The 14353-nt window shown below is 38.3% G+C and overlaps 1 protein-coding gene across 6 annotated transcripts in view; it reads left to right on the forward strand.

The window, feature by feature from the left end:
* Positions 1 to 29: 29 nt before the first annotated feature.
* arid4b (AT-rich interaction domain 4B) overlaps positions 30 to 14353 on the forward strand; it is a 60801-nt gene continuing 46477 nt past the window's right edge. For 4 of the 6 annotated variants that reach the window (XM_015036245.1, XM_015036249.1, XM_015036250.1 and 1 more), the window contains exons 1-2: positions 30 to 525; positions 2497 to 2545. In XM_015036245.1, coding sequence (XP_014891731.1) covers positions 2540 to 2545 — 6 coding nt within the window. In that variant the 5' untranslated portion in view covers positions 30 to 525; positions 2497 to 2539. Of the gene's footprint in view, positions 526 to 928; positions 1023 to 1068; positions 1426 to 2496; positions 2546 to 14353 lie in introns of those variants that run through there. The other 2 variants (XM_015036246.1, XM_015036248.1) reach the window with 2 other exon arrangements.

Raw genomic sequence — 14353 nt, forward strand, 5'->3', positions numbered from 1 at the left:
TGATGTTGCCCTGTTAACACTCTTTGCTGTTTGCAAATAGGTAAAAGCACTCCTATCACTATCGGGACGTCCTGCTTTCATATATCAAGCAAACCTATTCGTTAGCAGTGGGAGTTGTAGTCTTTCAGAATTTTTTTCCTTGTATTGTGACAACCACCCAGTAGGATTACATCGAACTCTTTGCTGTGCATATTTTTCTCCCGGATCAACCAATCCTGTGTCACGAAGGCGTATGGTTTTATGGTGTTCTCCAATGGGCAGTCGTGCTTTTGAAGAGAGGCGGGATTATTCTCGACGTCAATCATTCTCAGAAGGCGGAGGATCACAGAAAGAGCTAGGTTAGAGCAGCTACTCAACAAGGCAAACAGCAGCTCTGAGCGAAAACCACTTTTACCAGTCCGCATCCAACATCCACCGGGATTCAACGGACGTTAAAGCCTGTCATTCTTTCCACATAAATGTCCCTATGGATTACTAATACATTATCGTCGAAGAGCAGACGCGTTCCTCAGCTTGACAGCAAAGGTAAGTGTTGCTTTTGTTCGCCAAAGCGGTCGCTATTTTGAACATTTTACTGGCATGCTTCCCTGCTGATACTAAGCCAACCGTGACTGTAGCTAACTTGTTAACTAATGGTGTGTTGTACTTTCGTAGGGGGGCGGCTAGAGGGGGAAATGAATGAGAGAACGGACAACTTGATGATAAAGTTGTGTTGTGGTGAGCACAAATTAGGCTGATGAGCGCAGTGAAAGGTTATGCTCCTTCGAGGTTGAATAGTTTCCAGTGTTTCTGGACGTGGCTAACCGTAGCGTTGTGTTGTTGCTGAGCGGAGGAATCCTCGGGGAGGCTTCAGTCGAGCAGCGCCTGTCACGGACGTTGGAAAGTGATATTACTCGAAACAATCAGGGGGGACTCGTTGAAGGTGTTTTTGTGTGTGTGTGTGTATGTGTGTGTGTGTGTGTATTTGACATGGCTGCGGGACGCGAGTCGTCGACCAACGATCCAACGGCGTAGTTTAACAGGTAAACTGCACTGTCAGGAGGTTCTTTTGTGCCATCGGTGTCGTTAGCTTCTCACGACCGACTTGTCCCGGTGTAGGCTGGAGCAGATGGGCTGCCTCGTTGTATCGAGGAACCCCGATCTGATGCGATCCCGTTTCGGAAGGGGAGAAGAAGTCCCAGTGTTGTGTGCGTGATAAACAATGTGTGGGGGGAGGGGGGGAAAGGGATTCAAACAGTAATCGGGTTTAAACGGACATGTTTCTGGAATAGCTGCGCTGTCGGCGGCGGTCAGTCATTCTCTAGTTGAACTGTCTGGGGCGGATGATCTCGTATCCTCCGCGATCATTCCCGAGCCACAGAAATGCGGGGCTGCTGCCGACCTTGGCTCTTGCCTCAACAATAAAACGTCGGAAGACTCGAAGATGTGAGTCTTCTTTTTTTGTTTTTGTTTTTTTCTTCCTCGGGCTTGACCTTGGTGCAAAACCGCTCCGTCGACTTGTTTCTTTGTCAGCTCAATCAAAAAACAGTCAGCGAAATGTCGGAGCTGTCGATAAAGAAAACATTTTCAGAGCGAGTAAAGTGAGTTTTCAAATGCCTCTCACTTTGTTTAACTCAACGCTGTCGCTGTGTTACAGTTTAACGACGTGACATGTTTATATAAAGGTTTTGTGACTGTGTTTCACGGAGTTATTATCGCTCTTTTTTTTTTTTTTTTTTTTTTTTGCTGTCGCGTGTACTCTGCAGCGAGACAAGAGAGAGGGAGAGAGAGCTAAAATGAACAGTTCAAAAAAGACAAAAGAGATTTGTGTCGGAGGGGAAAATGATGTTTAAGCATTTGCTAGCTGAAAATTGCGTGTACGGTCCCAGCAATTTTCAGCGCTGGTGTTCCTCCTTTCTGTCCGACTGTCAGCTACAGAAATGGCGTCATCCCTCTGCTGTACTGTTGGTAGAGTCAGTGCGGTGCAGACGGTGGAGGCAGAGCACCGTGAGGCTCTCAGCGAGTATTAAACGACCACATTATCCGTGTTATCTGTGCCGAGCGACGAAAGGCAGGGAAGACTCCCATGTTGCACAGCGAGTAGTTACTTTGTGTTCTTCGGAGCAAGAGAGCCGAGTCTGACTGACTTGACTGGCAACAGTACACCAGGCATTACATAAACGGCTTTAAGCACTCTGCGAACGAGAGAGTGATCAGCCTGCCACGGCTTTACTTTCTGAATGTGACTCGAATGCCCAAGCACACACACACACACACACACACACACCCATCCCTGGTCCTCCAGCAACAGGTCAGTGGCTAAATCAGGATGTTTAATAATAATAGCGATAATAAATAAAAATAAAAAAAAACAGCAAATGAGGCGGTTTTTATAATTTTTTTCGTGCACCACTGTAGCAAAAGAAGTGATGTCATCATAACATAACCGTGTCTTGTTGTGCTAGACTGAAGTTGGCCACCCTCTGTAATGCATAATCTCCATCCTCCCTTTTGCAGCCTCGGATTCCTCACACTGGTCACCTAGAGGACTCATAGAGAGATGAAGGTATGTTCATTCATTTTTCATGCATTTGGAGCGTTAGAATAGCAAAGTTCAGTTTCTTTTTGCAGCTTTAATGATGAAATGTGCTTTTTCTTCCTGCTTTTGCTCAGTGGATAAATGCAGGTGTAAATATCAGCATTATTTAGTCTTATTATCTAGTCTTATTATCTTATTATCTTATCTAGTCTTATTTAAAAGACTAGACTAGTCTTTTAAATAAAAATGATTAATATGATGATTAATATGCGTAAAATTAAGTTTTTGTTGGGTTTTAAGTTCTGCTGCATGGTGTGGATGTAATTGAAAATTGTGTAAATGTTGTATACGTGAAAAGCATTCGAGAAGTGACATTGTTTACCCAGCTTTATTCTGTTTTGAGATGCGTCCCAGCTGCCATTCACTGGGGAATATTCCTGCTTCTTCTTTAAGTGTCGCTGTGCCTTTAGATATTTTCATGTTATGGGGGGACACATCATTCCTGACAAATTTCTGTGTTTTTATTCGCCGCTTGCAGCTCAAAGGAGAGCAAATCGCAAGCATGCTAATACGTTTTGTGATTGAGGTGATGGCGATGAGGCACAGATCTGACGTTTTTTTTTTCCAGGCAAATACTGACTTGAGGTCAGAATTGCTATTTTCCCCAAGGGCTATAGCACAGAAAAGATGACAATGTGCTGCAAGCACTTTGAAAATGAAGGACTTACAAGATTATCCCCATGTTTCAAAGCGTATTTCTCTAACCTTCATCTGATTCTTATTAAACTTCCAAAAGCGGCAAATGAGAGTGCATGCTGATGGATGAACAAAAAGTGTTGGCTGTTCCTGATTTTGATTAGTTTAATTAATAGAAAAAGTATTTTTCAGAATGTGATTTACTGATGAGAGAAAATTATCCGGTTCCGATCTCTGGTCTGTTGGTGAAGCAGCTGTGATAATGACCTGCAGTGTGGCGCTTTGCCCTCACTGTTCTTTCTCTTCATTATCATCTGCCACCAACTAACAGACAGGTGAAAAGGGAACCACAGAGTCTTTCTTGATAAACAAAATATTCTGAAACAGAGAAATCTCATTCTACTCTCCATTTTAAATGGGGAAGTTAATCTGATATGATACAAAACTTTAACTGTCTGTTTCTAGACTGACCTGCATTTAGACTTGTAGCACTGACTTGAGCGACAGTATGTTTGACAGATGGTTTGTGTCATAGGCATGTGTTGAAAAGCTTTTCACCTTCATAGAAATTACAAAATTCTTAAACTAATGCTTGATTGACAAAATCTATCTTTGCTGCTTCATTTTCTACAGCCATGTTTAAATAGAGGTGTTATCTCCATTTAATCAATACCTATCTTTTTTTATCGTTGCTGAATATAGTGGCGGTTTCCACTTTTCCCTCTGAGTTTTCTGACTGTATTGATGCTGGAGGAGGAGGAGTCAGCTTCTCTCAGTGCTGCTCTGTCTGATGTTTGTTTAGGACTTATTGTCACTCTGCCTTATGATTCCCAGCCTTTTTAAATCTGCTGTGCGCTCTTATTTCACTTTAACAACTGTTTCAAATTTATTAGACGCTTGTTTAAATTTTAAGGTCAGGCTTTGACATTATTAGCCATCAAGTTAATGCTTTACAGATCTGGAATAAAGACTAATATAAGCTTGGGCTTGAAATTAAAGTATTTTTTTTGAAAGGCATTGTTTAGTAAAGTTTTGTGCAAGTTGTACATTTTTGCCCATAAGTAAAACACTTTATTACAGTGATTTGCAAAATCATTGATACTCCTTTTACTTGTTCACGTTATTACATTACAACTACATACTTCAGTATAGTTTAATAAGATTATATTCTACATGGTTGCAAGGCTCCAAAAGATTCAAACTTGGCTATGGTTACACCTTGCAACATTACAATAAACCTAAACATTAAGTCAGCGCTAAAGGGAATGGTTTGGTTCAAAGCATTTCCATGTGTTGGAGCGGTCCAAAAAATATTTGGAAGAAGGTGTTCTTTTCATATGAGATCATCTTGGTATAAATGCTAATCAAAGATGGGCAGATGTGATGGAAAAATGTATGAAGCGAAGTGTAAGAATACAACTTTTTAAGAACTGCTTAAGACTGGGGAGAAAGTCCAGATTCCAGCACAACAAAGACACTAAACATACAAACATACAATATTGATGTTGGAATGACCTAATAAAAGTTTAGACCTAAATCTAAATGATAGTATTTGGTAAAACTAGAAAATTGATCACAGATGCTATCTGTCCAATAGAGCTGTGTGTAATCTCATGATACAATACAATGCATGATATTCTGCTCCCGATACAATATATATTACGATATTAAGCAAACGATATGATTCGATAGGATTCACTGCATTTCTAAGATTTTCTGAAAGATTTTAGAGGGACAGTCATTTTGGTGACATTTTGTGACTGTTCCTTAGACTTGGATTAAATTAGTTGAACTGATAGTGTAATTCTGGTGTAATAAATGTTGTTTTTGTTACACATTTGCTTTGTTTAAATGTTCATTTTGTGGCTTTGTGTATTTAATTATGGTCCCACTGTCTAATCTGACTGAGGTTGAGCAATTTCAGTCTCGATGTGCACAGTTGATTGAAATGTACCTTTCAACGTACCTTATTTGGATAATTTGTAACTCAAATCCTCCAATTATCTTCAAAAAGTTGCAATGGATGATGATGCTGTGGGCAAGAAAAATCTCCAGTAGCAGTCAGTCTCAGAACAAATCTGAAGATGTCTCTAACTTAAGACGCTGTGCAATAGTGTCTTCTGCAACATAGTCAAAATACACAAATATTACATGCTAATATCACACTTTACAGGCAGCAGAGTTGATATCCCACAGTAAGATGTCCTGGATGACACCATCAGTTGTTGGCAAGCTCTGCTAATCCACCTCATTTGCTTTTGCAGCTCTTCTTTAATCTCTGTCTGGCCGTATGATTAGAAACCCAGGAAGAGATGGTTTGAGCTTCCTCCTTTTCTCTCTGCTCTTTCGTCCTGCTCTGCACCGATGAAGCCTCCTTTTTTAACTCCTCTCAGGTTTGGGGTTGTTGTTCAAGTATTTGTTGAGCTTTTGAGATGCTAATCAGCTGCTCCTGGTTGTAACAACAAACCACATTGTTGCCAAGGTTACCCATCATAACAACTGTCTGACAGTAAAAAAAAAAAAAAAAAGAGCAAAAATCCTTCCAGCTGCACAGCATCCAAAACCAAAGGAAATATGTAATGCTTAAACCAAAGGAGGAAAAAAAAAAAAGAAAAATCTGCGAAAGAACAACACGGAACAACTCCAACAATTGCAATTTTATTAAACTATGGCTGTACAAGTTGATTTAGTAGAACTAAATGCAAATGCATGCCACTTGTTTCAGATTTTCATTTATACATAAAAAAAAGAAAATCATCTCTCTTTCACTTTATATGCAATCCTAATAAAATGCACTGAGGTTTGTTGTTGTGAAGTGACAAATTGTTCAAAAAAAAAAAAAAAACAAGAAACCCCTGAAGGGATAGGAATACCTTTACAAGGCAGTATAATCACGTTTCTTTATGATGTGGGTGAAATATTTTTAGTGGAATTACTCATGCTTTAGCTGCTACAGTGATAGTTAACAGCATGTGGTGCTGTGGTAATATGCTACATAATCATGCAGTTGAAGAGGGCCTCAGCAGGTCAGATACATTAGTCTCCTTAACGTTCTCTTCTGGTAAAAAACGTCTCTGTTAGATGTACACAAAGCACCTTTTAAGTGTGTAAATATACATTTGGATCTACACAGTAAGGTGTAGCATTTAAAATCCCCACTTGGAAATGTGAAGATAATGTTTCAAGTGTCTATAACCTAAATGTTGCACAGTTTCTTTTCGACAAAGTTGCAATATTGTTGACTTTAATAGTCATGCATCTTGGAGTTATGTACTCCAGATTTCTTTTATTTTTATTTTACTGTTTGGAAATTAAAAAGCGGTCGCTGTGCTGGAAATGCAACTTGGAAAAGGACAAAAATAATAGTCCTTCATTTATCCCGGAGAAGGGAAAATCAGCATTGATGTTTTCTTTACCCCAAATGTTTGCAATAAGTGCCAAACTAAAGGCATTTAAGTTATTATTATTTTCCCCACCGAGTTTAGAGCTGCCATGGCATTGCCAAGGTAACTCCCGCTGAAGCGCCCGTCACTGGGGCTGTGGTCATTCTGGTTCGCACAAAGACGTGATTCACAGCAGGATTATTGTATGTGTGAGCCCGGCTGGTGAGGTAGCTTAATTCTTTCCTGCATGCCCCTTACATGTTCCTTTGTTCAGCCTACAAGGCTGTTTGCTGGGGAACAATGCAGTGGATTAGACACTATTGCTTAGTGCTTTAGCAACGTACTGTTCCTAAATGTTATGTTTAAAACATGCAGATCTTAAGCATAAATAAAATTAGTGCATCGCAGTTCCTCAAGTGAAAGTAAATGGATGATGTAATGGTGTTTATTGGACCACCACATTTAAGTTTTTTAATGTGACGCTGCTTCCTTCACTTCAACCTGAGGGCTGTACGACAAGGCAGGGTTACAGGCTTAGTAAGGTAACTTTCAAACTGAACGGTGAGTTTGCTGTTTCACAAAGCTGATAACTAAATCTTCTCAGAAGTTTCAGTATATGAGACAACTCATGTGAAGTGCTTTAATGAAACGATGAAAAAGATATGGATACATGAACAGAGGTTCGTCTCACCCCTCTTTCTCTTAGAATTTAACCATTGACTTTTGGGGAAAGTCGCCCTCAATGAGGGTAATTAATGCCTAACCTCGAACAGAACCCGATTACTCAAAATCTTACTCTGTTACTTTTGAGTTCCTCTTGACTCCTGATTAGTTTTCTTTATTAGGATGTAGAGACAAAACAAATAAGGCCTTTCTTTGGCTTATAGTGGTTTCTGAGTTTTTCTGAGCTTTGACATTCTGCTATTAAACTTTTTTGCACATCGACAAAAAAATGTAGAAAATATGGAGCATTAAAGCAAAAAAAAAAAAAAAAAAAAAAGCTTTTAAGGCCAACCAAAAGTGAAGCAATTACATGATTATACTCGTTTATGTATCAAAGCATGTCTTTAAATTGTCTCAATACATTTTTTTTAACTAAACTCAAAACAAAATGCAACAAAGTACCTTTTGATCGGTGCTGTATTTACCGACAGAAAACTGAAGCAGTTAATGAACAGAAAATATATATTTGACCTGCCAAAGGATAATTGGCCAATTTGTTTGGTGCCTCACTGGTTCTAATAATTTTGCTTTTTGTTTGTTTATTGTTATTTGACTATGCAGAACATCAAACTTGCAAAAAAAAAGTAAATCACCAAATTATGACCATGCATTAAAAACTCAACAAATCCACAGCATAACATTGTGCAACATTTTAAATACTCTTTTGAGAGTTTAAATCACCAATTCGCAAGCAGGATATTGATAGCTGAAGATCATATTTATTGTATAAGTTAAAAGATGTTGATTTTTTTTTTAATTATAAAAAATAAAAATAACTTTCATCAGTGAGCATTTTTCTCATCAAGGTTTTGAATCCAGCGGCGCTCTCTGGGTTTTCCTGGAGTTTAGAGATGTATCTGAAGCCATTAGTATGTTTTTTCACCATGAAGACATCTTAAAGAAGGTCTCTTTGCTTCAGTGAGAAATATTTTTATACACCATCAGTTAATATTAAACCAGGTGAATTGATTTGTATGTTGCATCAATGCTTTCTAATTACTGACGGATTTCAGCTAGTTTCTAGGCTTTTTATGCCTTTATGCACACCTTTTTCTTCATGTGTTGAATATTTAATTCCTTGGTGTTCTACGTCATTATACATGCCTTAATTTATGATGTTTTTATTTTCTTTGTATGTATGGATTACTGAAGTTGTTTGAAATGCATTAACTTTAGAGAAACTTGTATGGCATTTGGAAATTGGCGCATCTGACAGCGGCATTTACTTTCCTTAGTGCTGATCGGCTGTATCCCCCAAAAAGTGCAAATAAGCATCAGTGTAGACGTTAGCGTACGCCTACGACAGTTTCTACTGTTCGTGTTAATGTACATTAAGGTGCATTTGGTATTTGAACTATTAAAATTAAAGATATCATTGAAACAGTGAAAGCTTTGAAGCATTCAGGCCAACCCTGAACAAATCCCTGGAGCCGATGGCAGGAGTCAGTCACTTATGAGTGAGGCCACAGCTGCACCATCTGTATTCCAGCTTTAACCATTTATTGGTGGTCAGGAAGCATCTTTTTTTGCTAATCTTTACAATAAGAGGCCTGTTGTCACTCATACTGTCCAAGAACAGAACTATAGGCTCTAGCGTATGTTCAGCTGTGGAGGTGGTTGTTAAATTTTTCATGACTTGATAGTTTTTATTGAGCAGCAACTGATCTCACTCTGCAGCTGCAAGTGTCACCTTGACATGCTTTGGTGTGTTTCTGTAAGCAGCTTCCCTCCTTAAAAAAATCCTGAGAAGACATTAGGTCACTTGTAATCAACAATTAAAGCACTTCTTTTTTATTTCAGCCTTTTGACTCATGTTATTTTGACTTTAAAAGTAGCTAAAGCTAAGACAAATTCTTGTAAGCAGTGCAGATTGGTTTCTTTCCATGTCAGCCCCCGGTGTGTTTTGTCACTGCATGCCAAGTCCCATTTGTATGTTTAATCAAGCACATGTGCCTGGAGTGTCTTCCACATCAGTAGCATTAGATGAACGTCTTGATGGCTCCTCATTGAGTCCTTGCACATAGCAGCTGAGGTGGTACTCAAAGCTTGTAAAAGATGCTGCTGTTAGTGTTAATATTCCTGACAGAATTGTAGCAGAGAAGAGGAGGGTATTTTTATACTTCTCATCGATTGAGGAGTTTTCCTCCATTGAGCTTAGTCATCCTGAATTGTTATTTTTCTTTGTCTTTGAGGAGGACTCGTCAATTATCACTAGTAGATTCCGTGAAACTAAAAATGTTTCTTTTCAGACAGCTGGAGGCTTAAAATTAGTCCTTGCAATCTGTGCAATGAATGGAATTTTCTTTCATAGTTTTACTGAATGCGGGGAGGCGGGGTAGGACTAGAAACAAACTGTCCTCTGTTATTGTTGGCATACAGGAGCATGACAAATGTAACTCTGGCCACAGAAGACAGGCTGTTATTTCTCCTCATTGTTGAGCTGTGTAGGTTTGGCTACACAGCTGTCAGGAAAACCCAAGCTGCCCTCAATGACTAAGAAGTAAAAATGATAAATGGCATTAAAGAGAAATGATCAGAGTCAAAAGTGTTGCAGTGAATATTTGTGTTGCAGCTCTGACTGGCAGAAGAGCTGCTCTGCCAGTGGAACTGGTTGATGGGTCGTGTGAAACTGGAGACTGACGGTCCTCAGACCCATCGCCTCCAGACGGCCATGACGGGTTCTGAAAAAAGAGGCTAAAGTTCAACGGCATCTTTTTCTCAAACCTACCTGTTTTACTTAAAAAGCAGTTAGTACTAGATGTGTACCGGTCAGAAATTTGTGTCTGATTTCCTAGCTCCAGTTTTTGCAAAGCCTTGACATGACCAATTCTGATTTTACTTTGATGACTGTAATTAATTTGTGTTTAAGCTTTTTTTTCCCCAGTCTTTCTGCCTTCAGTGGCCATGAATGATTTACTTAACAGCAGTGGTGACGTCACACTCTGTGTGTGTTTGAACAGTTGCTGTAAAAACCTTTCTTTACTATTTCAGAATGAAGGCAAAGTGCCTGTGGAGTAAGTATTTATAAACTTCCTTTTGCTAGCACAATTAGCCTGGATTGCTATCAGTCAGCATCTATTCCCTTAGAAATATATATTGGACCCCAGTCTGTTCACGGTGGAGTATTTGTAAAGCCACCTATTCATAGATTTTTGTTTTTATAGAGCATTTGTAAAATATTCTAAAGAAGAAAGCTTTGAAAGCTGAAAATGTAATTTCAATGTATTTAACACACCATTGGCTGGCACTAATCCAGCAGCCAATCCAGTAACGGCAACCAGGAAAACTGTGAATGTTATCTTCTGAGATACCGCTACAACAGTTTGCACTGTGTGTATTAATGCATATTAAAGTATATTTGGTGTTTTTACTATTAAAATAGACAGTTATTCCTGATTTCCTTTTTGCCCCCCAAAATGTTGGGTACAAAACAACAAAAACTACAAAAAGGTGAAAGAGTGAAATCTCATGGGAGCCTGAATGAACAGATGCCTCTGTTGCAGTTTCCTTTCAAATAGCTTCATTTTAAACTCTTATTTGATACTAGTTTTTTTTCTTTAAACAGCAACTTTAACTTGAAATAATCTAAACTCTTGTACAACTTTGTACAACTTTGTACAAGATGTTAAGTTGGGAGTGTGTGTTCATGCTCACCAATTGGGGCTGATCAAGTCAAAAATGGTATGATTCTGTTGACCGCAAGATTTCTCTGCACATCTGTTTTTTACTATGTTTCTGTAGCTGTTTGTTGCTGATGTTTCCATTAAAAAATGCACTGCAAAGCTCGGCAGCCGTGCATGTCACGAGTTCTCAGAGTACTTACATTACTTTGAATTTATGGGGGAAAATGACAAAAACAGTATTAAAGCAAAATGCATTGTGCGTGGGTGATAATAAAGCACTTTCTCTGGCATGAGATATGCAGTGCATTTATTAGATTGATGAAGTCATTAATATTACATTTCATTTGTGTCAGGACTCATGAGTGCAGAATTGTTTTTTTGGTTTCTACAACAAGATAAATTATGTAAAGTTCTGCTTTTTGAGTCGACTAAACATCCTTGAAATTCCTTTTGCAGGGAGATGGATTACAATAAACTGCCACACACTCTGCTTTGTCGGAGGCATGACACCTGTTTTTATGAACCTCTCAATTCTAGTTAATTGGCTAGCATTAACTACAACTCCTAGCTGATTTATGCAACTTTATTGGAAAAAACGAATTGAATAAAATCTTTCACTTAGCTGGAAAGACCTCACTTGTTTATCTTCCAATTATTAGTTAATAGAAAGAGGTGTTACTTCTCACATTTGCAGAGAAGCTGTAAAGATTAGTAAAGCAGTGTTTTCACTACAGATAAGTACATACAGTATGATATTTTCTCTGTCAGCTTGTCCTTAATTGCTACCCATTAATGACAAAAGGTTGAGCAGAATCTCAGACTCCAACATAAGCTCAAAGTATACAGGCACCTGTTCATCTGATTTGTTGTTTTTACTGTCTGACTTCTTTGTTTTATGCTTTTCACTCATGCTGTGTAAAGTCAGTAGAGGTTCCAAGTGTTAAAAAAGCCAAATTTCTTAACGTCTATCTTGGCTCTAGAGGTTAAAAAAAATAAACAACCTCTTGTCTGGGTTGTAAAGCTGATGTCTGATATATATATTTTCCCCCCACCACAGGACAACTAAAGGTGGCAAAAGCTTAATAAAAAGGAAATTCATATCTAATCTCTGAGATTGGATGAGTATTTAAAATAGCCTTTTCTTTCATTGCTTTGTAAATGACTCTCAGCTGGGATTTTTAAAACGCATATATTAATAATTCCTGCAACTTTTAGTCTCTGTTTTGGCTGTGGAAATGTGTATGGTTAAAAAATGTGAAGAGGGAAGGGGGGGCAAGAACAAGGCAGCTGAAAATCTCGTTGAAGGTTGCTGAAGAGTGATGACATTTAATTTGGGAGACCAAACGCCCCCATTAATGCGTAATGTAATATCTACCCAAGACAAAAGTAGTGATAAGTTCTGCAGCTTGAATATGAGCTCATCAAGTAAAGATTTATAAAGTGTGGAGGAGGTCAGGAGAGTTGTCTGTGAGTAGCTTGGTGCCCTAACAAACCGGCACCCTATGGATAAATTTTAAAGATGCATTGTGTTTTGCAGTTTGTTTTCAATTCACAGCAGGGGAAATAAGTTGAAGCAGATGCCAGTTATCATGGATTAATATTGTTTTGAGAGAGCAACTATTGATTTAACAATCTCTGCACACCTCAGCAGATATTTTCTGCTGTGAGACAAAACATCTAAAAATAAGAACCACCCCAAAAGAAGCCATTTCTTCTGGAATAGACTTCTTGTTCATAAACTGAACCTCTGCCTGTGCTATATGTCCACTGTTTAGACAAAGTTAGGTACTGGGCACAATTCAAAATATATATTTTTATTGGGTTTAAACTAAGATATATTCATGCAGTAGTTTTGCCACTGTTGTACTGTCTGCATGAAAAGATGCTAGCATCACTGCTAGCACATCTGGTTGAATTATGGAGTTAGAGAGATTGCTAGTAACAAAAGCACTTCCTTGTATTGTTGCTGCATATGATGCATGTGTAATTACGGTCATAATTAATACTTATTATTGGACAAAAACACAGTGGTGTTGTTGTTTTATTCTTTAACCCACATCTGGCTAAGCAGCTTATTTACCCAAAGTTGAAGTGCTGGGTGATTGTGTGTCAACACCTGGTTAGCTGTAAGATCCTCCTTGACACCAAGACGCCTGCAATCTTTTTCTACATCATGGAGGTTTTATTATGGTGTCCATTTAAAACACAGGAACCTATGTCTTGGCATAGAGACAAAAGGCTGAGCAGAATCTCAAAGAACAAAGAAGAAGAAAGAAAAAAAAACAAAGAAGGAAAAAAAAAACTTGACTAGTTCCTCAAGCCTTTCATCTTCTTTGAATTGTTTCAAGTACTAAAAATTTGAATTAATACGCAACATATCAATTTCTGTTGTCCTTTCTGTTGTACTTCCTCTGCATCTATTTGCGCCTCACCAGATTCTTTTACCTGTGGCACATAAATATATGGCCTTGCCCCTTTCAGATCACCAGACAAATCCATAACATTTTATAATAGTTTGACTATGAGACTCTTCCTTGTTTTGTTTGTAGGAAATCATGGGAAGCTGTGTTTGTTTCTTGGCTTTCAATTGATGTTAAGGTTCCTCTGTATCAGTTCAGTTTGTTTAATAATTGTCAGAAATAGGGCATCTAAGACGTAAGATTTATACTGGCAGCAAGAAAAGTGCAAATGCATCAAACTTGTGATATAAGATCCTACTAAATATAGCAACCAAGCAGTGGATTGCGATTGTGGTGTTGCACACACTCAGTTTGGAATGCTGGTTGCAATTCTTTAATTTGTACACATGCATTCACAATCACAATCAATGGCTAAAATACACACCGTATGTCTACCATTTAATTTATTTTAACAGTTACACGTTTATAGCAAAAAAGATCCCGACCTGCAAGCAGTTTCCACATGTGAGCTGATTATCTCCCTAAATTTGTATATCTACTGTGCAATTATGCATCGCAGAGGCAACATCTGGTGTAAGTGATTAGTCACTTTTAATTGCTCTTTGTGCTGCTAATCACTGGTGTAGTTTGTAGCTGGAGTTTCATGATACAAACAGTTATCTGCAGCCTCTCAAAGAATTCTGTTTGCTCCTTGTTAACTGTGCACAATGAAAGAACAATCTTAGTCTTATTAGCAGCTTGTAATACAGAAATGTACTGAGAACAGCTTGTCTGCAGCGAGGGCTTTAATTTCAGCTTGTAGTGAATAAAAACACAACTACTGTGGAGGATTTTATGGATTTTTATTTTTTTTCTATTGATCATAATAATTTTATTTTTTTTCTATTGATCATAATAATCCATTTAAAGGGTGTTGTAAAAGGGTTATTGCAAAGTGTTCAATGACATCCATATAAATACAGACTGTGGGAGAACCACAGTGCTGGTTCT

The sequence above is a fragment of the Poecilia latipinna genome, unplaced genomic scaffold (assembly GCF_001443285.1).
Source record: "Poecilia latipinna isolate Pla-1442-1.1 unplaced genomic scaffold, P_latipinna-1.0 Scaffold362, whole genome shotgun sequence".
NCBI lineage: Eukaryota > Metazoa > Chordata > Actinopteri > Cyprinodontiformes > Poeciliidae > Poecilia > Poecilia latipinna.